The sequence below is a fragment of the Neofelis nebulosa genome, chromosome 4 (genome assembly GCF_028018385.1).
Source record: "Neofelis nebulosa isolate mNeoNeb1 chromosome 4, mNeoNeb1.pri, whole genome shotgun sequence".
NCBI classification, from domain to species: Eukaryota; Metazoa; Chordata; class Mammalia; order Carnivora; family Felidae; genus Neofelis; species Neofelis nebulosa.
The window spans coordinates 38,002,691-38,024,098 of record NC_080785.1 but is presented as its reverse complement, the minus strand read 5'-3'; the positions used below and the strand labels follow the sequence as shown (position 1 = coordinate 38,024,098).

Here is a 21,408-nt window from a genome sequence, read left to right as displayed (position 1 = left end):
GTACCACCAGATGCTGCCATGCAGTATGCTGTTGTGCAATTTTTTGTTGCCTCCTATTAAAGCTAATGCATTTACCTTTTTTTTTTTTTTTTTTTTTTTTTTTTTTTTTAAGTTACACTGTCAGCCCTGAAGAGCACAACAGGCATCTATTCCTTACAGTACCTAGTCCAGTGTAATAGTGCAGTAATTAGGCCTCAACTAATGAATCTGTATTTGAGTGAATGGTACAAAAAAAAAAAAAAAACTTGGCTTTTAATCACTGCTACAAACTATATTGCTAACTTGAACTAGCTATTTCACAAATAATCCTCATAGTTACTAAAAGGGACCATAAGGTCCAGTTGATCAGTGAAAATTCATTACTCAAAAACAACTCTATTTCCTAAGTAATACTGTATACAATCTAAAATGACCTTTTAGGGGCGCCTGGGTGGCTCAGTCGGTTAAGCGTCCGACTTCGGCTCAGGTCACGATCTCCCGGTCCGCGAGTTCGAGCCCCGCGTCAGGCTCTGGGCTGATGGCTCAGAGCCTGGAGCCTGCTTCTGATTCTGTGTTCCCCTCTCTCTCTGCCCCTCCTCCGTTCATGCTGTGTCTCTCTCTGTCTCAAAAATAAACGTTAAAAAAAAAAAAAGCCTTGCTATCTTTTAAAAATAAAAAAATAAAATGACCTTTTACAAGATCTGAGCTCGCTCTCTTCTAAATTTCACGTTCTTTGGGAAGTGAAATTATAGAAGTTATTATCATCCACCTATGTTTGTTCATAATACTATCTCTACACGAGTGATGTTAAAATGTTCCTTTTTTACACTTGAGAACTTTTAGGGAGAAAAACATTTGTTCATTAAAAAATATCTTTTGACTTTTTAAAGTATAAAATTGATGTTAGCAGTTTTTGTGTGTCCAGTCACTACCAAAGAGATGATTTATCACCTCCTAACTCCCATTCCATAGCTCCTCATTCCAGCCGGAACCATTCTCCAGGCCACTAGGGTCCCCCGTGTTGGTAATACTTGTGGTTAGACAAGCTCCAAAAGATCACCTTTCCTGTCGAAATGTTTTCTTCTAACTCTGAAATTCCCAGGTCCTTATTGTTTCCACAGTAATCTCTCTGGAATGTTAATCTGTGCTAATGCTTCAGTGAGTTTAGAAAACATAAGGGTCCGTTTTTATAGCCAAGCCATACAGAGCCCCGCTTTTGTCTCAGGTCTGTTTCCTTAAGCATCTTTTTTCTTGCAGGAAGGCTCCAGGAATTTGGTCTGCCTACCTCTCCTCTTCCCAGAAATCATCCATCTACCTTATTTCCAGGGAATGGTTCATCCATCCTTGCCTTTGACAAACACATTAATTCTTGGATTCCTAATGAAAAGGCCTATGGCAATTGGGAGACTGGTCCTTTTTGTTGACTCTAATTTTTACACTTAACCTGTCTCTGTAGACTCTGTCATCCAGTCATGTGTTACAGGAGTTCGAAGAACTAAATTAATACTGGCCTTGGCCACGTTTGTATCCTTCTTCCTGGGTACAACAGGCATAGCTAAAGCATAGCATTAGCTGTAGAAAAGATTCGTAGATATAGGTGTAGGGAACAAATATAAAGGACTTAAATGTGGATTCTACAATAGCTTTATAAAAAATGTGTCCACAAATCATTTTAGTCTTCTAGATACCTGATTTCTCCACACCAGCTGAGAGAACTATAGAATATTAGGCACTACTAAAGGATTTACTTGTTTGTGACTGCCTTCAGTAATTAAGACCTATACACAATTAAAGTATGCAAGTATATTCGCCTGGCTTTTCTCCCTAAAGAGCTGCATATAGGCCTGGGTTTAGGAAATACTATTGGCATTGTCTTTTGAGCAAGGCTCAGTACCATTTTTTATGGTTTACATGGGCATTCTAATCTAGTAATAGTAACAAATTTGTTTTATAGCCCTCTAATTATTTATAACAAATTCAAGAAACAAATCTGCAGCCAGTATCTATGACCGAATTCTTTGGATTTTACTTTAATTTAGGAAACACACAAATATGTATGATCTTGGTACTACCAAAGGATCCAATCTTAGATATAGTTAAAATCTATGACAAAATAGTTGTCAATGTTTCTGATTACTATAAACATCAGTGACATTAATAACCAGTGTTTTATATTGCAAAAAGCAGAATAGCTTTCTATTCATTGAACAAGTGTTACGGAAATACAAAGTAAGTCGAACACTGCTGATGTTGACCAAAAGTTACCACTCAACAGTGCCAGATGTAACTAGATTTCTAGTTGAAAAAATGCATACAAAACTACTGAACTCATTGTTAAATTTAGGATGATAAAACATTCGAGTCAAAGTTTAGGATAAAGTCTTCTCAATTATGTAGTTATGAATTCCTCCAATAAGAAAAATAGGACTTAGAAAACCCAATATTTCCTTCCTTCTATAATATTTAGAGTTCCTTAATGAAATTGTTAGCTATTGTAGCTTTTTTATGGAGTATTGTGTAACATAGGCCACCACTAATAATCTTGGGGAAATTTTCATTGGTAGTGGATTGTGGATATGAAATTTTTATTGTGAACCATCATGGAGGTTACTGAAGTTAAATATCAAATTTTCATAATATGAACATTCTTTGTAAAAACATTGTTTTGGACTAGTAATTAGGAAAATTTTGTCTCCACCTTTGCTATCATTTAACAATTTGTAACACCTAAAAGGAACCAAATGTTAGTGTGTGGGCCCTTGAAGAGGAATACCATTGCAGCACTGTGCTCAGAAAAATGTGGGGAAATGAAGTAAAAGCTTGATTCCCCCCCCCCCCTTTTTTTTACCTGCCTTTTACCATCAGAGAATTGGTTTGTAGCTTGCACTTTTCTAGAGAGATGAACAATATAGCCCTCTTATCTGCATTGTGTTTGTAATTTGTTATACAGTTGTGTTTAAAACTTTCTTGTATTTTGTTCCATTTTTGGTAAACAAATTAAGGGACTTGAGCAGGGTCAAAGATCTATCAAGTAGGCTATCATTCCTAGATGGAGGTATTAACCCCATGTAGAATGCTTTTCTTCTCCATTAGATCATAAATTCCACAGAAACAGGGGACTGTGACCACCCCAATCCTGATGTTTCCTCAGCATACTGTGTAGTAGATTTCAAACATTTGTTCCATAAAGAACTGTTTGATCTCATGAGAAAGCCATTTGCTGCACTAAAATACCTAATACACTTCTCTCTCATATAATCATTAATTTTCAAGGAAAGTAGACATAAAATGAACTAGAATTTATGCTTGTTAATACTTGTTTGTCACGTATTGTCATGCTGCTTATCAATCTGGTAGTCAATTAACTTTCTGGATCTTGGTAAATGAATTTATGGAATTAAGAAATTTGGGTAGATGAATGCAGCTGGAAAATTCCAGATGTGATTCAGATTCTAAACTGCATCCCAATTCCAAAATCATTTAGTAAGATGGGTCAAAGACCACAAAATTTTCCGGTTACAAGCAGTACACAATGAATATTAGAAAATTTAAAATTTTTAATAAATGTGCTTTGTTCACAAAAAGTGAAAAAATACAACAAACACAAACATACATTTTTCAGGTATGCCACCTCCCACTGTTTGGCAACTATGATATAAACCACTTTTGATCTAGTCATGATCCTGAAGAATCTAACCAAATGATCATTTATTTTTGAAACTCCAAATTCTTTTGGAGACTCCTGTTGTGAGACAGGAGACCCCTTAAAACTTGGATCCAAATGAAATCATTCTTGGGAGTACCAATACAGTATTAGAAGGCTCTGTTAACGTCTCCTCTCATTACATATACAATCTGGCAGCAAGCCGCAGGACTGCTTATATTTTAACACTTAAACGTTAATTGGCTTTGGTGGAAAATGTATTAGTTTAAATTCTGTACTAACCTAATTTGAAGCTGAATTTACAGTAACAAATGATATTTATAAATCCAAACAAATTTATACTAAGTGGGAGTAGGTTTTATAAACAGACTTTTCTTTAAAGTACTACTTAAAATACATCATGCACACTTTGGAGCATAAGCAGAATCAACATCTGTAAACAATCAGAGGAATTTATAGCACCAACATTTTAGCTGTAACACAAAGGCTGACTCCAAGGTCATACTTACACCAGCCTCTCAAAACCAATGTTGTCATTTACTTTCAAAGCACTTTAATGAGATGCATTGTTTTCTTTGCCCTTAAGATAGTATTTAGCCAAACCAAAGGAAATGGGCAGTAAGGTAAAAGAGGTACTACCAAAACACAGTTTTGTGTTACCTTAACGCTTTTTTTTTTTTTCCTTCTTTTGTGGGAGCTACAAGATGTGACTCATAGTGCTTAATTGGAAAGAAAAGTCAATCCTAATTATTGACTCTTAAGCTATTGAAAGTAAATGAAACATTTCATGTTATTTCTCGCATATTTGAGTAATCGATATTACATTTAGTCAACTGACCTTTGTAGGTTAATTACAATCCTGTAACTTTCATTAATTTAGAATGTGAAATTTAATTTGAAATATTGGGCATATATACGCAATCATTTATATCTTAAAGGGTAAATTTTGTATTTCTAAATAAAGCTTGACATTCAAAGTTAACTACGGCAACTCACAATAAGCACAAAACGTCAGTTTTACCAAAGAAGTGCAGTTTATGAAATTTAGGATCAACTATTGAAAATGCAAGTTTCCTTTAAAAATACATACACACACACACACACACACACACACACACACATACACACACACAACATTAACCATGAATTCTGAAACTGTGATATTTCAGTGCAAAAACCTCAGTATGAGGTAATTTTAATGTATCAACCACTTGAAAAAAAATCCACACAGTGGCACTCTTAAAAATGATAGTTTACATGACAATTGCTGGCTGACAAGACAATGTGGACTAAATGTTCTCAGCTATTTAAACTAATCTTGTCTTGTTTGGACATAATTTTCTCCTTAATCACTTGCTTCTGATTCAGAAACACAGAAAGTCACTTATTGTGGAAAGGGAAAATTCCCACAGCCAACTAATGGTTTATGTATTCAAAGAAAATTTTCTGCTAGAATTCTGATAGAAATTAGAATACCGAAAGGTCAAAACCATGTTATGAGCTCACTAGCAGAGGGTTAATTTAAAATTTTTCTATGTAATTCCAGACTAGTAGTGCAGCCACCTCCTTAATGGAAAGGTGAGGACCCTAACATGGTTGGTCTAGACAGAACATAAACTCTGACAAGTGCAAACCCTTTCACCAAGGTGTTTCAGGTCAGGATTGAGTATTGCCCCTTGCTTAAATAGAAAATTCTGGAAATGAAATCTAAATTTAAAAAAGAGTGAATTCTCACAGTTAGATACACTTAACACCAAGGCCTAAATCAATATGAAAGATATGAACATATCATTCTACTTTGGCAATGGTGTTTATTGTCTTGTACTGATGGAATTAGAATACTTGGGGGATTAGAAATACTTGGGGGACTAGAAAGATTAGAAATCTTTCCCCAAGTGTCTGCTGCCAAATGAGCAAAAGAGAGGGAGAAAAAAAAAAAGATGAATTCTAAAAAGTTGAAGAAATGCTGGTCATCAGACAAAACTGAACAGAAAATGGCTTTCTGTAACAGATAACAATTTAGCTAGAAAAGAGAGTAAGTGCATCACAAAACAACTAAACCAATCTATCTGTGTCACATTTAACTTGTGAGTCATCAAAGTGCAAGCTACAGCTTTCTACATATCTTTTCTCATTGCAATGGTTTAAAGTCAACACTGAGAAGATTAAAAAAGGGAAAATACATAGCAAGTTATGCTTCATTTTTCACAATAGCACTAAAGAAAAAAAGGTACCTTTCTATGATATCTTAGTGCTAAATGCTAAAGTAACAGTGGTTTCTGCTATGACAGGAGTCACTCTGCATGAAACTTTAAGCTTTCTATATAAGAATAAATTTTAAAATCCAGAAGTAGAAAAAAATAGCAAACTCTGTAAACCTTTGCATTTTTTCTATGCAAACCAGGTTTTAAGTACTGAGTTCATGTTAGTATTTCTGATTAGTGTAAGCAATTAGTTTAGGAGTCTGGACTGAAAGGGCCTTTTACTTTGATATTAACTTAAAAGTAATATGGGATCTTCTAGCTCATAGAAAGGAATAGAGCTGGCTTGACTTTCTCCAGAATCTGAGTCATATGGAGCATCAGGGAGCTCTGTGAAACCATATGCTAGTTGTTCATCTTCTATATCTGATCGAACGTAGCAGGAAGGGTTAGAATATTCCTCCTCTTCTATACTGTTGAAATCTTGAGGAATATATAACATCCCTGGGTAGTTCCTACTAACCAAGTCACTTGTGGTCTTTAGGGAGATTTTTCTAAATGCCATCAAATGCATATGTGAAAACTTTGAATACTTGAAACGTTTAAAGCCCAGGGACTCTATAGCAATCTTCCAGCTTTTCATCATCATAGCATGACGGTTCTGATGGGAGGAATCAGGTGTGATGATAAGCAATAAACCATTTAACACTAACAGTTCATGGGCTTTCTTGCAGCAAATCCATCGTTGGTAAGGTGATGGAAAATAAGAAAGAAGGAGAGAGAAAACAACCACATGGAAAAGTTCTCCAGGAAGAGAATCAATAGGGTTTTTCAGCTGCTTTAAAAAGGCATCTATAGCATCCTGTGCAAGCTGGAGTGGCTGCTGAAGCTGCAAGTTCAGGAAGTCACATTTATATACACTCTGCAGAAAGGGAAAAAAGGACTCATTAAGAATTTGAAAATTACTTCCATCCTATTACACAGATTTTACACCGAACTATTTCACAGCATTTCTACATAATCCAACCTTTACTTTTGAACCTTTCCCTTCTAAATTATTCCACTTGTACAGACACTGAACCTAAACTTTTACTCACAATAATCTTGAAGAGTAATCAAGCCTGGAGAACTTGTATTCATCATTAAAAAACTAAATATTTCTGTTGAACAATTTGAAATTTAATTTGCCTAAGAGTTTACAGGAATGATTTATCTAAACTTAATCATATTTACATTCACTTCAACATTTACAGTTATCAAAAACAGGTCAATGTAAAAACTTTAAACAAGAAATACCATGAAATAAAGATGAATCAAGGACATCAAAGAGGATAATAAAAGAAAGGGGCATTATAAATTGGTAAAAGAAGAACACCAAAACTTTTGAAATAATGAAAAATGTCTTTGAAACCATTAACTATCTTAAAAGCAATTTTAATTATTACACTTATTCTATCAAAAAGTTAATACCTGGTTTAAAACAACACATTAAAACTAACTTCAATGACCATGGGAAACACCACAACTAAGGGAATAAACAGCACTGCATAATTTGCTGAATACTACAACTCCATGAAAATGACCCAGAATAAAAATTTAAAATTAGATAAAAATTAGTTGCCCTTTTCATAGAATAGTTTAGTGCCTTATTCTTGCTAGTAGCTGGACAAGCCGGTCATGTATGTGCACTACAGATTAGGCAAAGTGAGATGTAAAGTTCTATTACATAGAAAAAGATGTATGTTTTTCTTCGATTTGCTATTTACTGAAGTATAACTGATGTACAAACAAGTATTAACTGATGCACAAGCATATTTAAAAGGTACTCGTTGATAAGTTTTTGACATTTAAACATTCATGAAACCATTCCACAATTAAGTTAATGAATAGACCTAACACCTCCTGAAAGCTTCCTCATAAGCCTTTATAATCCCTGCCTTGTACCCTTCCTGTTCTTCTTCACCACTAGGCAATCATTCATGTGATTTCTATCACTATAGTTTGTATTTCATAGAATTTTATATAAATGGAATAAGACACAATAATGTATTGTTGATTTGTCTCGCTTCTTTCACCTAGTACGATTTTCTTGAGATTCATCCACTGTTTTACATGTATTGACAGTTCCTTTTTAATTGCTGTAAGGTATGCTACTGCATCAAGAATATATCACAGTTTCTTCACATACTGTTTATGTACATCTGGGCTATTTCTAACTTTTGGCTATTCTAACTTAAGCTGCTATGAATATTCCTGTTTGACTTTCAATGGACATGCTTTCATTTCTCTGGAGTAAATATCCAGGAAAGGCGTGGCTGGATCATATACTAGTAGGTGTATGTTTAACTTTTAAAGAAACTCCAAAACTGTTTTCAAAAGTAGTTAAACAGTTTTTCATTCCCCCCAGGAGTGTATGGGAATTCCAGTTCCTCCAAATACTCATCAACACCTGGGATAGCTAGCCTTTTACACTTTAAAATCATTGTAACAGAGGTGTGTAGTGGTATACTGTGGTTTTAACTTGCATTTTCTTAATAGGTAGTGATATTTATCTTCTTTACACGTACTTATTTGCCATCTGGATATCTTCTTTGGTCAAGTGTTTATTTAAATCTTTTGCTCACTTAATAATTGGGTTGCTTTACATTTAAAAAAAACAAACAAACCTGTTTTATTAGCTCTGAGAGTTCGTTATTCTGGACACGAGTTCTTAATCAGATGTAGGACTTGAAAATACTCTCAGGTAAATTCCTAGCAGTGCTATTGCTGGTTCACAGGGTAGATCTATTTTTAATTTTTTGATGAACCTCCACACTGTTTTCCACAGTGACTGCACCAGTCTGCATTCCCACTAACAGTGCAAGAGGGTTCCCGTTTCTCCACATCCTCTCCAGCATCTACAGTCTCCTCACTTGTTCATTTTAGCCACTCTGACTGGCATGAGGTGATATCTGAGTGTGGTTTTGATTTGTATTTCCCTGATGAGGAGCGATGTTGAGCATCTTCTCATGTGCCTGTTGGCCATCTGGATGTCTTCTTTAGAGAAGTGTCTCTTCGTGTCTTCTGCCCATTTCTTCACTGGATTATTTGTTTTTCAGGTGTGGAGTTTGGTAAGTTCTTTATAGATTTTGGATACTAGCCCTTTGTCCGATATGTCATTTGCAAATATCTTTTCCCATTCCGTTGTTTGCCTTTTAGTTTTGTTGATTGTCGTATGGAAACCAATTTGACAATAAATTTCATATTTAAAAAAAAATACTCTCAGATTGTGGCTGTCTTTTATTCTTTTAACAATGTCTTTGAAGAGGAAACATTTTACATTGTGATGAAGACCAATTTATAATTTATTCCTTAATAATGGACTATTTTTGGTGTCATATCTAAGAAATTTTTCCTGACCCAATGTTAGGAAGTTTTGTTTTTCAATGTTTTCTTCTGAAAGTTCTATAGCTGTATGTTTCACATTGAAGTACATAATCTGAGTTTATTTTTGTATATGGTGTGAGGTATGGACTAAAGTTTTTTTTCTTTTGTATATGGATATTCAGTTGTTCCAACCATTTGTTGAAGAGGCTATCTTTTCCATCTAGGTTGAAAATTAGTAGTCCATAAATTTGGTCTTATTTGTGGGCCCTCTCTTATACTTCATTGATACTCTCGACACCAATACTGCAGTGTTTTGATTACTGTACCTTTAAAATTCTGAAGTCAGGTAGTGTTACTCTCAAACACTGTCCTTTTAAAAAGTTGTTTTAGCTATTCTAGGTTCTTTGAATTTCCTCACAAATTTTAGAGTTTTTCAACTTTTACAAAAAAGCCTGCTAGGATTTTGATCAAGATTGCCCTGAATCTATGAATAGGTATTGAGAAAACTGACATATTTATAATATTGAGTTCTTCCATGAATAAACATGGTATATTTCTCTACTTACTTAGGTCTTCTTTAATTTCTCTCAATAATGAACAGTTTTTGGGGTGCTTGGGTGCCTCAGTCAGTTAAGCATCCCACTTTGGCTCAGGTCATGATCTCATAGTTCATGAGTTCGAGCCCCAGGGCTGGCTCTGTGCTGACAGCTTGGAGCCTGCTTCATATTCTGTGTGTCTCTCTCTCTGCCCCTCCCCCAATCGTTTTCTCTCTCTCTCCCAAAATTAAACATTAAAAACATTAAAATAACTTACAGTTTGCAATATATGTTTTCTCCCATCTTTTATCAGCTTTATGTGAAATATTTTATATAAATATGTTAAGTATTTCATATTTTTGATGCTATTGTAGATGGTATTATGTTTAATTTCTAATTGATTGTGGCTAGTGTGTGTAGGTGAGTTTGCGTGTGTATACACACAGTTGACTCTTGTATATTGATCTTTTATCTTGCAACTCTGCTAAACTCATTTATTCTATTGGCTTCTCTCTAGATTCCACAGAATAATATATGTTCAATGTCATGCATGAATAAATAGTTTTAGTTCTTTCCAATCTTGATGCCTATTACTGCTTTTTTTTTTTTTTCTGTCTCTATTGCACTGGATAGAATTTACAGAGAATGCTATATAGAAGTGGCGAAGGTACATATTCTTTCCTTGTTCTAGTGGGGAAAGCATTTTTATTAAGTATGATGTTAGCTGTAGGTTTTTCAGACAGCCTTTACCAGGGTGACGGAATTCAGCTGAATTCCTTCTGAGAGTTTTCATAAGGAAAGAATGTTTGGATTTTTATCAAATGTTTTTCCTATGTCTATTGAGATCTATATTAGTGTGCTAAGGTGAAAAAATAGTTTTTTGAAGTTAAACCAATCTTGCAAACAAAACTTGGTCATGATACATTACCTGCTTTGAAATACAGTTGCATTCAACATGCTATAACTTTGTATAGAACACTTTGCATGTATGTTCATAAAGTCTCTGGCCTTTTAGAAGACGTTGGGTAATATACCATCCATTTCAATTTTATGAAAGAGTTTGTGTAGAATTGGTATTTCTTCCTTACTGTTAGTTGATTTTACCAGTGAAGCCATGTAGGCCTGAAATTTTCTTTTTTGGACAAGTTTTTAACTGTCTATTTAAATTTCTTTAATGCATTCAGGGCCATTCAGGTTATTTATTTCTTCATGAATAAACTTTGGTAGTATGTCTTGCAGGGAATTTTTCCATTTCATTTAAGTTGTGGAATTTATTGGCATAAAATTGTTAACAATATCTCCTTTTTATCCTCTTATTATTGGTAAAATCAGTAATGATATAACTTCTTTTTCTTATTAAGGCTAGTGGTTTATCAATTTTGTTTAACTTCTCAAAGAACTAGCTTTTCCTTTTATCAATTTTCCAAGGTGTTTATCTCCAAGTTTTCTATCTCCTTGATTTCTGGTCTGATAACTTGTTTTCTTTCTTATACTTGGAATTTAGTGTGCCTTTTTTGTCTGTTTCTGGTTGGAAATTTGTTGTCATTGCTTTGAAACCTTTGCTATTTTCTAATAAAGGTGTACAGGGCTATAATTTTCCCCTAGGTAGTGCTTCAGTGATTTAGTGACATCATATGCATTCTGATCTCTTAAGTTTTTATTTCTCTTCATTCCAAAATATACTCTAATTTCCCTGATGGGTTCTTCTTTGATGCTGTAATTTTTATATCCATTATTGAGACAGGGGTATTAATATCTCACTATAATTTTATAAATGTCTATTTCTCCTTGCTATTTTATCAGTTTTTGGTTTATGTATTTAAGCTGTTTTTAGGTACATGAATGTTTAGGATTATTCTGTACTCTTGATGAGTTGACCTTTTTATTATTCTGAAATAACCTCTTTATTGCTGGTAATATTCTTTGCTCTGTCATTTGCTTTGTCGGATTATAATGTAGCCACATGAACTTTCTTTTTGTTTAGCCTCTCAATCTATTTGTATGTTTATAAGTACATTTTTTTAAAGTTTTATTTATTTTGAGATAGAGCTCAGGGGGAAAGGCAGAGAGAGAGAGAGAGAGAGAGAGAGAGAGAGAGAGAAAGGGAGAGAATCCCAAAAAGACTCTGTACTGCCAGAGCAGAGCCCAATGCAGGGCTTGAACTCACAAACCATGAGATCATGACCTAAGTGGAAATCAAAAGCTGGAGGCTTAAGCAAATGAGCCACCCACGCACCCCTGAAGTGCATTTCTTACAGACAGAATATATTTGGCCATTGTTTTTGTTTGTTGTTTCATTTTCTTACTCAATTTGACAGTCTCTGCCTTTTATTGGAGTGTTTTTTTTTTTTTAATCCATTCAGCCAATCTGTCTTTTTACTAGAGAAGTTGGTACATTTACATTTGAAGTAATTATTGATAGGTGTGTGCTTATTTCCATTTTGATAATTATTTTATGGTTTTCTGTAGTTCTACTCTGTTGGTTTCTTCTCTTGCTCTCTTCCTTTGTGGTTTGATGACTTTCTTAGTGGTATGCTTACTTTCCTTTCTCTTTCTCTTTAGTATATTTAGTATAAATTTTTGCTTTGTGGTTACTATGAGATTACATACAGCAACTCAGATCTCTAAGAGTCTATTTTAAGTTGACAACTTAAGGTTGATCCCATTGTGAAGCTTAACATGATTACTCATCCCCATGTTTTACATTTTCATACCACATTTTGTATCTTTAAATCTTGTGTGCCCTTTAACTATTATAATCACACTTTTTTTTTTTTTTTTTTTTACCATTTTTGTCTTTTAATCTTCATACTTTATAAGTGACTAAACTATTATGTTTACTATATGTTAAACTTTCCAGTGAGCCTTATTCTTTCATATTTTTAAAATACTAATTAGTGCTCTTTATTTTCAGTTTAAAGAAGTTTTATTTATTTATTTTATTTATTTATTTATTTATTTATTTATTTTTGAGACAGGGAGAGACAGCATGAACGGGGAGGGTCAGAGAGAGAGAGAGGGAGACACAGAATCAGAAACAGGCTCCAGGCTCTGAGCTGTCAGCACAGAGCCTGATGCGGGGCTCGAACTCACAAACCGCGAGATCATGACCTGAGCCGAAGTCGGATGCTTAACCAACTGAGCCACCCAGGCGCCCGCCCCTAAAGAAGTTCTTTTAACATAACTTCAAGGGCCAGGTAAGTGGTGATGAACTCCTCTAGCTTTGTTGGTCTGGAAAACTCCCTTTCTCTTTTTTTTTTTTCTATTCACACCTAGACATTTACTGTTGATTTTAAATATGCAGTACATACCCAAATGTCCTCAATTATCCCCAAAATGATTTATTTTTTTCATAAGTGGCTCTTTAATCCCCATCACCTATTTTGCCTATCTATCCACCTCCTCTCTGACAACTGTCAGTTCTCTATGGTTAAGAGTCTGTTTCTAGGTTTGTTGCTTTCTCTCTCTTTTTTTCCTCCTTTGCTCATTTGTTTCTTATTCCACATAAGAGTGAGATCATATGGTACTTGTCTTTCTCTGACTGGTTTATTTTGCATTAGCACTTTCTCTGACTAGTTCCATGCACACTGTTGCAAGTGGCAAGATTTCATTTTTTATGGCTAATATTCTATTGTATGTATGTATGTATGTGTGTGTGTGTATGTATACACACAAACATACACCACTTTGACCATTCACCTATTGATGGACACTTGGGCTGCTTCCACAATTTATTCTGACAGGTGTGAGGTGATAGCTCATTGTAGTTTTGATTTGCATTTGCCTTGTAAGTGATGTTGAGCATCTTTTGATGTGTCTGTTGGTCATCTGTGTGTCTTCTTGGAGAAGTGTTTGTTCATACCTTTTGCACATTTTTTGATTGGATTATTTTTTGGGTGTTGAGTTGTATAAGTTTTATATTTTGAGTACTAACCATTAATGGAATTTGTCTGTTGCAAAATATCTTCTCCCATTCAGTAGGTTGTCTTTTAGTTTTGTTGATTGTTTCCTTCACTGTGCAGAAGCTTTATATTTTGATGTAGTCCTAATGGTTTACCTTTGCTTTTGTTTCTCTTGCCTTAGGAGACCAATCTAGAAAAATGTTATTATGGCTGATGTCATAAGAGAAATTACTGCTTATAGTCTTTTCTAGAACTTAATTATGGTTTCAGGTATCACATTTTGGTTTTTAATCCATTTCGAGTTTATTTTTGTGTATAATGAGAAAGTTGTCTAGTTTTATTCTTTTGCATGTAATTTTCCAATTTTCCAAATGTTATTTGCTGAAGAGACTTTTTTTCCCATTGGATGTTCATTCCTTCTTTGTCAAAGATTAATTGACATAATTGTGGGTTTATTTCTAGTTTTTCTATTGTATTCTGTTGATCTGAGTATCTATGTTTATATGCCAGTACATCACTGTTTGGATTACTACAGCTTTCAACTATAACCTGAAGTTGGAATTGTGATACTTGCAGTTTTATTTTTATTTTTCAAGACTGCTTTAGCTATTCAGGTCTTTTGTGGTTCTGTACAATTTTAGGGGTCTTTGTTCTAGTTCCATGAAAAAATGCTGTTGGTATTTTGACAGGGATTACGTTAAATGTGTAGATTGCTCTCGGTAGTGTAGATGTTTAAACAATATTTGCTCTCCCAACATATGTGTCGTCTCCAATTTTTTTCATCAGTGTTGTAATGGCTTCTCCACTTCTGAGTGGTAACTTTGCCAGGTAAAGTCCTTGGGTGGCAATATTTTTTCTTTCAGTCCTGTGAATATAAAATGCTACACTCATCTGGCCTGCAAAGTTCCTGCTGGAAAATCTGCTTATAGACTTGACTTAAGGGAGTTCATTTGTATGTAGTAAGTTGTTTTTCTCTTGCTGCTTTTAATATTATCTCCTTTTTTTCATTCTTTTTCTTTATGCTGCTCTGAATGTGTGAGTTCCACTGCCTTGTCTTCAAGTTGATTGATGCTTCTGCTACTTCTAGTCTCATGTTGAATGCCTCTGGTGTATTTTTTAATTCAGTATTTATATTCTAAAGCTCTGTGACTTCTACTTGGTATCTTCTAATATTTTCCGTCTCTTTGTTGAAGTTCTCACTGTGTTAATTCATTCTTCTCCCCAGTTTGGTGAGCATCTTCATGACCATTACTTTACCTGACAATGAATCTAAATTACTTATCTCCATTTCATTAATATTTTCCTCCTGTACTTGTAACTTGTTTTTTTCCATTTGGAATGTATTCCTCTCTTTCTTCATTTTACTTGACTCTGTTGGTTTCTATATAGCAGATGACACCATAGCCTCTTGAAGCCAGTCTTGAAGGGGTGGTCTTGTTAGGAGATGAAACTTGTTATTCAACCCTGCCTCAGATCTTGGTTGTCTTTCAAACCTTTATGCTTGTCCAAGCAGCCTATTACATTTTTAATAGCTCCCAGTAGTTGAGGATGTGTTAAGACCTGTCAGTGTCTTGGTGGGGGATGATCTCAGCACCTAGATTCAGGCTGACTAGAAGCCAGACCTTCAGGCATCAGGTTTTAAAAATATGCAAATATATACAGTCCTGTGGGACCACAAATGTAAGCCCCCTCCGGCCTTGAGAACCAGGCAATCTGGAGGCATCCCCTGGGTGGCAAAGAGATCAGGGCTCCAGATGAGTGTGTAAGGTCTTTTCTGGGTGACAGTAGTGAGGTGGAGCAAGGCAGAGGGGGGAATGCAAGATGGCATCCTCAGTCTATGTTTCTTGAGAGCACGTCTGTTTGACATTAAATGTGTGCCAAACCTGAAACAGGTCTCCAGGCTAAAGCCCCAGAAGAAGCAAAGAGGTCTCCTTCACAGAAATATTGGGGAATGTGCTTCAGTCTGCTGTCTGTGCAGTGCTCTCGGGGTGGGAGCCTGCTAACCTGCCAAGAACAATCTCTCCAACTGCCAGGGTCTCATGGGACCCAAGAATGCAAGTCCTCTACCCCCATCCCAGAGCCAGGTGACCAAGGGGTGTTCCCCAGGAGGCAGCTGCAAAAACTGGCACAATAGATGTGTGTATAGCTCCCCTCCAGGAGACCATGGCACTTAGCACAGCAGAGACTGAGCTCAAAGACAGTGCCCACCCTCAGAAATCTCTGGAAAGGATTATAGTCAGCCACATGACTTGTGTTTAATTAGAAGTCTGCCACTCAGGCTGCAGTCATGGTGATTAGCTAATAATCTTCCTTCACAGTAAAACTGAGCTCCTGGGTCTGATGCCTCTTGCTGTGTCCTAGGGGTGACAGCTGTTTAGGAACTTTCCTCATTGATAACAGTTCTGTGGGACCCATGAGTGTTAAGTTTCACTGGCCACCAGAGCCAGGTGATACAGAGATTTACTCTGACAGTGGTCACAAAAACTGAGGTGCCAGAGAGGGAGTATGAGCTCCTTTCTGGGTGATATGGACTATACTATTACATTGCCATGGTACAAGGAACACATGATCCTTTAGCCTACAGAGCCAGGAGATCAAGAGGGCAGAGTATGATAGTATCTATCTCTAGAAGTTACATTTGGTATTTAAAGTATGTTCTGTGTCTCTAAACTTTTTGTACATATAGGATACAGGCATACTGAGCCTATTTTAATGTCCTTGTTTCCTAATTTTAACATCTCTGTCAGTTTAGGGTTGGTTTCTGTTGATTTATCTCCTCGCCATGGGTCCTATGGCTGCCTATTTCTTTTTTGGATGTCCAACATGGTGGATTTTTACCTTTCTGGGTGCTGGATGGCATTGTACTGCTATAAATATTCTTGAGCTTTGTTCTGGGATGCAGTTAAATTACCTGGAAACACTTTGATCCTTTGGGGTCTTCTATGATTTGTTAGGTGGGACTAGACCATTATTCAGTCTGAAGCTAATTATTTTCCGGTACTCAGGCAAGATTCTTTGTACTTGACCCAATGCACTGTGATTTTTTAGGTTTCCAGTGTGGCTGATGGAAACAGGTACTATTTCCACCCTATGTGAGTACCAGGCACTAAAACCTCTACCCTTTCCGAGTGGTACTTAAAGTCTCTTGTAGTTTTCTCATTCATGTCATAAACTGATGAGTACTCTGCTGAGAACTCAAGGAGGACTCTTGGCCCTCCAGGTCTCTGTGCAGCTCTCATATAATTGGTACTCTTTCCTAGGAACCCTAGCTGCCTTATTCTCCCCAGGACTCTCAGCTCTGTCCCCACAACTCAGGGAAACATTTGGGCCCTGCTTGGGATTCCTTCTCTGGGTCATGTCCTAGACACTCTAAAGGCCGAATGATGGTACAATAGTAGGGCTCAAATCATTTATTTTTGTCTCTCACTGATCATTGTCCTTTATTACCTGATATCAAATGACTTGTAAATTATTGCATGTATTTTGCCCACTTTGTGTTGTTTGAGGTAGGTTACTCCATCTTGACTGGAAGTAAAAGGCCCTTCATCTTAAAATTAGTTACAGCATCCTGGAACTGTGGAAGCCTGATGCTACTACTGAACTTCTGTATAGTTAGTTCTTTTGCCTACCCCAGTGACTTTACAGTTGAAAGTTTATAGCTCTATCTACAAACAAATTTAATATTTAAGCCCAAGGTTTAGAGCAAATGGGTCCCTAAAGGACATCTCTAATGTGTGTCTTAAGGAAAGAAGAAAATCCATGTACAAAGCCCAATATATTTTAACAGTATAGCTCCTGAAGGCACAGGAATTCTCTGCAGTCATAAGCTAAGGACAGCTGTTTTACCATAAAGCAAACATTTGTCCACCTTTCAGAAGTAGAGATAATGGTAAGTTTTATTAGCATTTCTTCATTAAAAATTCAAGAAAAAATTCAAATGAAAGTTGAATCTCCATGCAGGAACTTTTCAATAATAATGGCAACCATCTAGCACTCACTTAAGTAACAGGCACTGTGCTAGGTGTTTTAAATACTTCTTCTCAAGTACATATTACAATGGTGCTATGAAATGTGCTCCATCACTAACTCCACCATACAGATGAGGAAAGAGGCTCAGAGATGGAATCCCAGGTTGAACATAAGATTCCATTATTTTGTTCAAGAAGTGTTTAATGAGTACTTCATGTACTAGGCATTCCTAGGTGCGAGGCATATAGCAGACTGAAAACCAATCCCTAACCCAGTTTACACTGTAACACATACTCTCTTTAAAACATTAAAAATGCAATTTGTGGGGCACGTGGGTGGCTCAGTTGGTTAAGCTTCCGAGTTTGGCTCAGGGCATGATCTTATAGTCTGTGAGTTTGAGCCCCAGGTCGGGTGCTATGTTGACAGCTCAGAGCTGGGAGCCTATTTCAGATTCTGTATCTCTCTCTGTCAAAAATAAACATTAAGACATTTTTTTTTTAAATTCAATTTGTCAATTTTTGGTGTGTAATGCTTTATCAAAAGTAAAATGGCAAACAAATTATGTCATGACGAAAAAAAACTATTTTAAAAGTAGAGAAAACAATTTAACTAGTTTCATCTATGTACAAATAGCTGCGATTTAATAAAGTTTTGATGGTCTCCAAAGTCCTTGCTCTGGACATTATTCCATAATGGCTCCATTTCACAGTACACTTCAAAAAAGGATAAATACAACAAACAAAAAGCCCAAACCTTATAGCTACCTGGAAATCTTTGCAATTTATTAGTCTCTTGATTACAAAAATAGACCACCAGGAACAAAATAAAAGCCAGTATTATTTTAACCAGTACCATATTTGTCAACTAAATGCTCAACAATTTTCATGGAATACGAATTTGCTTTTGACTAAAAATTTATCAACTTGTGCATAGGAAACATACTTGCTATTTCAGTAATGTAAAGACAATGCTTTTTTCTTGGTAAGTATATGCGTAAGATCTTCAAGTCTCAAAACAAAATAGAACTATGCATACCTCTACAGCAGGTACAATATCTATGCCAACAGTTAGAAATTCTTCAAACTTCAGAAATGGGTTAAAGCAGCTGCCAACATCAAGTAATCTGATCTTTCCTGAGGTCTGTAGCAACCTAAAAATAGATTATTTTCAGTTTGCCTTTTATAGGATAAAACCAAATATAAGAAAAAAATTCAAACATTTGAGAAAAAAAAAAGGTAAATCATTGATTAAGTTTTTGGTCTCAAGATCCTTTTACACATTTAAACATAACTGAGGACCTACAGACCTTTCATACATGTGGGATGTAGGTACCAATAATACCATATGAAAACTGAATAGTGAAAAAACAATTTAACATAAGCAATGGGATTTTAAAAATGTATATCATACTCCTTAAATGAAAAATCTAGATTAGAAAGATAATAAAAAATGAACAGATGTTTCACATTTTTTCAAGTCTCTTTAATGCCTGGCATAATAGAAGACAGATGAATTCTCATATGGGCTTTTGTGTTCAGGCTGTTGTAACATCACACACCCTATAGTCTGGAAAACTCTACTTTATACTCATGAGAGAAAGAATAAATAAAGTTAGTATTATTGTAAAAATAATTTTTCACCCACAGAAATCCTCAAGTGTCTAAAATCCCGAGACCACTCTTTGAAAATTTTCCTTACAGATAAAGAATGCCTTCACCAATCAAATCTCATTAGTCAATAATATCATCTTTGGACTTCAGTTTAATTTGTCTCTGTAAATTACAAGAGATCAAAGAGGAAATCACAAATCATATTTTTGAAGGAAAAATTTTAATTGTGTGCTCATGCCCAAAAAATGGTAGAAAAAGAAGGTAAACGAAATCAGAAATAACTATGATACTCAATGCAGGCAACCAACTTTATAACAATCTATGTAGCAGCAATTAAGAATAAAGAAAACAGTGGATTTTTTATTGGACCCAAGCCCACACTCCCAGTGTTCAGACAGTAAAGCAATAATAAAATTAAGCGGGAGACAATATGCCATTTCCAGTGATAATACAATTTCCTTTACAAGATTTATGAGAACATACTGGAAAAATAAAATATAGGAGAATAATTGGGTAAAAATAGAATCTTGGTTTGAAATGTAAGGGTAGAGAAAACCTGTACAGGTTCTCTTCCTGACATCTTGGCTACCATTTTCCTTTAGATCCACTGGGAGACATTAAACTATTGACAGAAGGTTAAGCTGAAAAAGGTACCAGAAGTTAAAGTAACAAGGTTGATTTTTTTTTTTTCCCAGAAAAGGAATGCAAGAACTAGGGATTACATTTTTTACCAAGAGCTTCATGTCCTAACATTTTATAGAAATGGCCATACTCACCATTTCACAGAGTACATGGCAGTGTATTGCAACATAAAAACAATATGAACTAATTAAAATATTTTTGTCAATAAATTTTAAAAACTCATGTGAAGAAGAGCTTTAAGGGTCTACGGTTATAATAGGAAGTTAACTAAGAGGCCCTTCATTTTCTGTATCTGTAGAAAAACTCAATACTTCTGACAATGACCTCCAGATGAATGTTAGTTCTTGAAAGGAATAGCTAGCAACTCCACCAGTGAAAAGAGCTGCTCATAGGGCTCAAGACATAATTTCATGTACTACAGCCACTCAGAAACAAATTAGTATGTAGTTTGGGTGATGCATAGAACACAAAAAATGTGTAAAGTTGAGAATTCAGTTTGGTAATACTTGAAATAGTGCAATACATTAGGTTCAAGGAAGTAAGGCCAGTAAACTCCTGTGGCACAGGTTCCAAGCTGCTAAACAGAGCAAAAGATCCAGTAGATAGTGGCCACAGAAATACCTGGTATTTAGCTGACGTTTGTTGCTAAATTGATAAAAACTTGAATACCCAAATCATAACAAGTTAGAATAAATGAAAATCTAGAACAATAGTAACATTATATATACAGTATTAGATAACCCTAGCCTCAAGATTATAGGGACTAAGAACAAGAGTTCTGGAATCAGAGATTAAGATCAAAACCAGATTCTGCCCTTGACACGTGTAATATGGGGACACACTAATGGGGTACCCACACTAATGAGTTATTTCCAAGATTAAATGAGATCACACATTTGTAATACTTGACCATTATCTGCCACATGGCAAGTGCTCAAAAAGTGGTAAATATTGTTAGCTGTTAATGCCACAGATGGAATTTTTTGTGGCTTATCCACTAGTGATCTTCCTGAACATAGTAAAAGTAGAATTTTTCTCATATTAAATTATATAATAGTTGGTTTTGGTAAACTGGATAGCAAAACATTTCTGATAGTCTCTTAAAAAGTGCTTCTTGTAAATTAAATTTTCTATCTGGATGGAGTATTCTAAATCATTCAAGTTAATTCAACATTATGATAACAACCACCAATAGCAGTACCATGGACTTATTAATAATCAGTATGCTCTAAGTTCATTTCAAATTCTTTGGTTTAGCTCCTTAATTTTTTATTTGCATCAAGCATATTTACAGTTTAAATAATTACAGAGTCAACATCCAAGTAATTACCATCCAGGTCAAGAAATAAAACATTGCCTACACCCTGGAAGCATGACACTCCCTGATGACATCCCTCAGCCCTTCATGTAATGGTAGCCACTATGTTGATTTTCATGGTAATCATACTCTTCATTTCCTTTTACAGTCTTAACCTATGGCCACATGCCTAAATAATATAGTTTTGTACTACACATTTGCTTATGTGACATTCTTCTTTC

The 21,408-nt window shown here is 35.3% G+C and overlaps 1 protein-coding gene across 1 annotated transcript in view; it reads right to left on the bottom strand.

Annotated features, from left to right (window-relative positions):
* Positions 1-3,516: 3,516 nt before the first annotated feature.
* The window catches only part of BMT2 (base methyltransferase of 25S rRNA 2 homolog), a 90,449-nt gene continuing 72,557 nt past the window's right edge, over positions 3,517-21,408 (bottom strand). Inside the window, exons 4-5 of the mRNA XM_058724551.1 lie at positions 18,653-18,767; positions 3,517-6,766 (exon numbers count right to left, since the gene is read on the bottom strand). Of these exons, the coding sequence (XP_058580534.1) occupies positions 6,137-6,766; positions 18,653-18,767 (745 nt within the window). The 3' untranslated portion in view covers positions 3,517-6,136. The remainder of the gene's footprint in view (positions 6,767-18,652; positions 18,768-21,408) is intronic.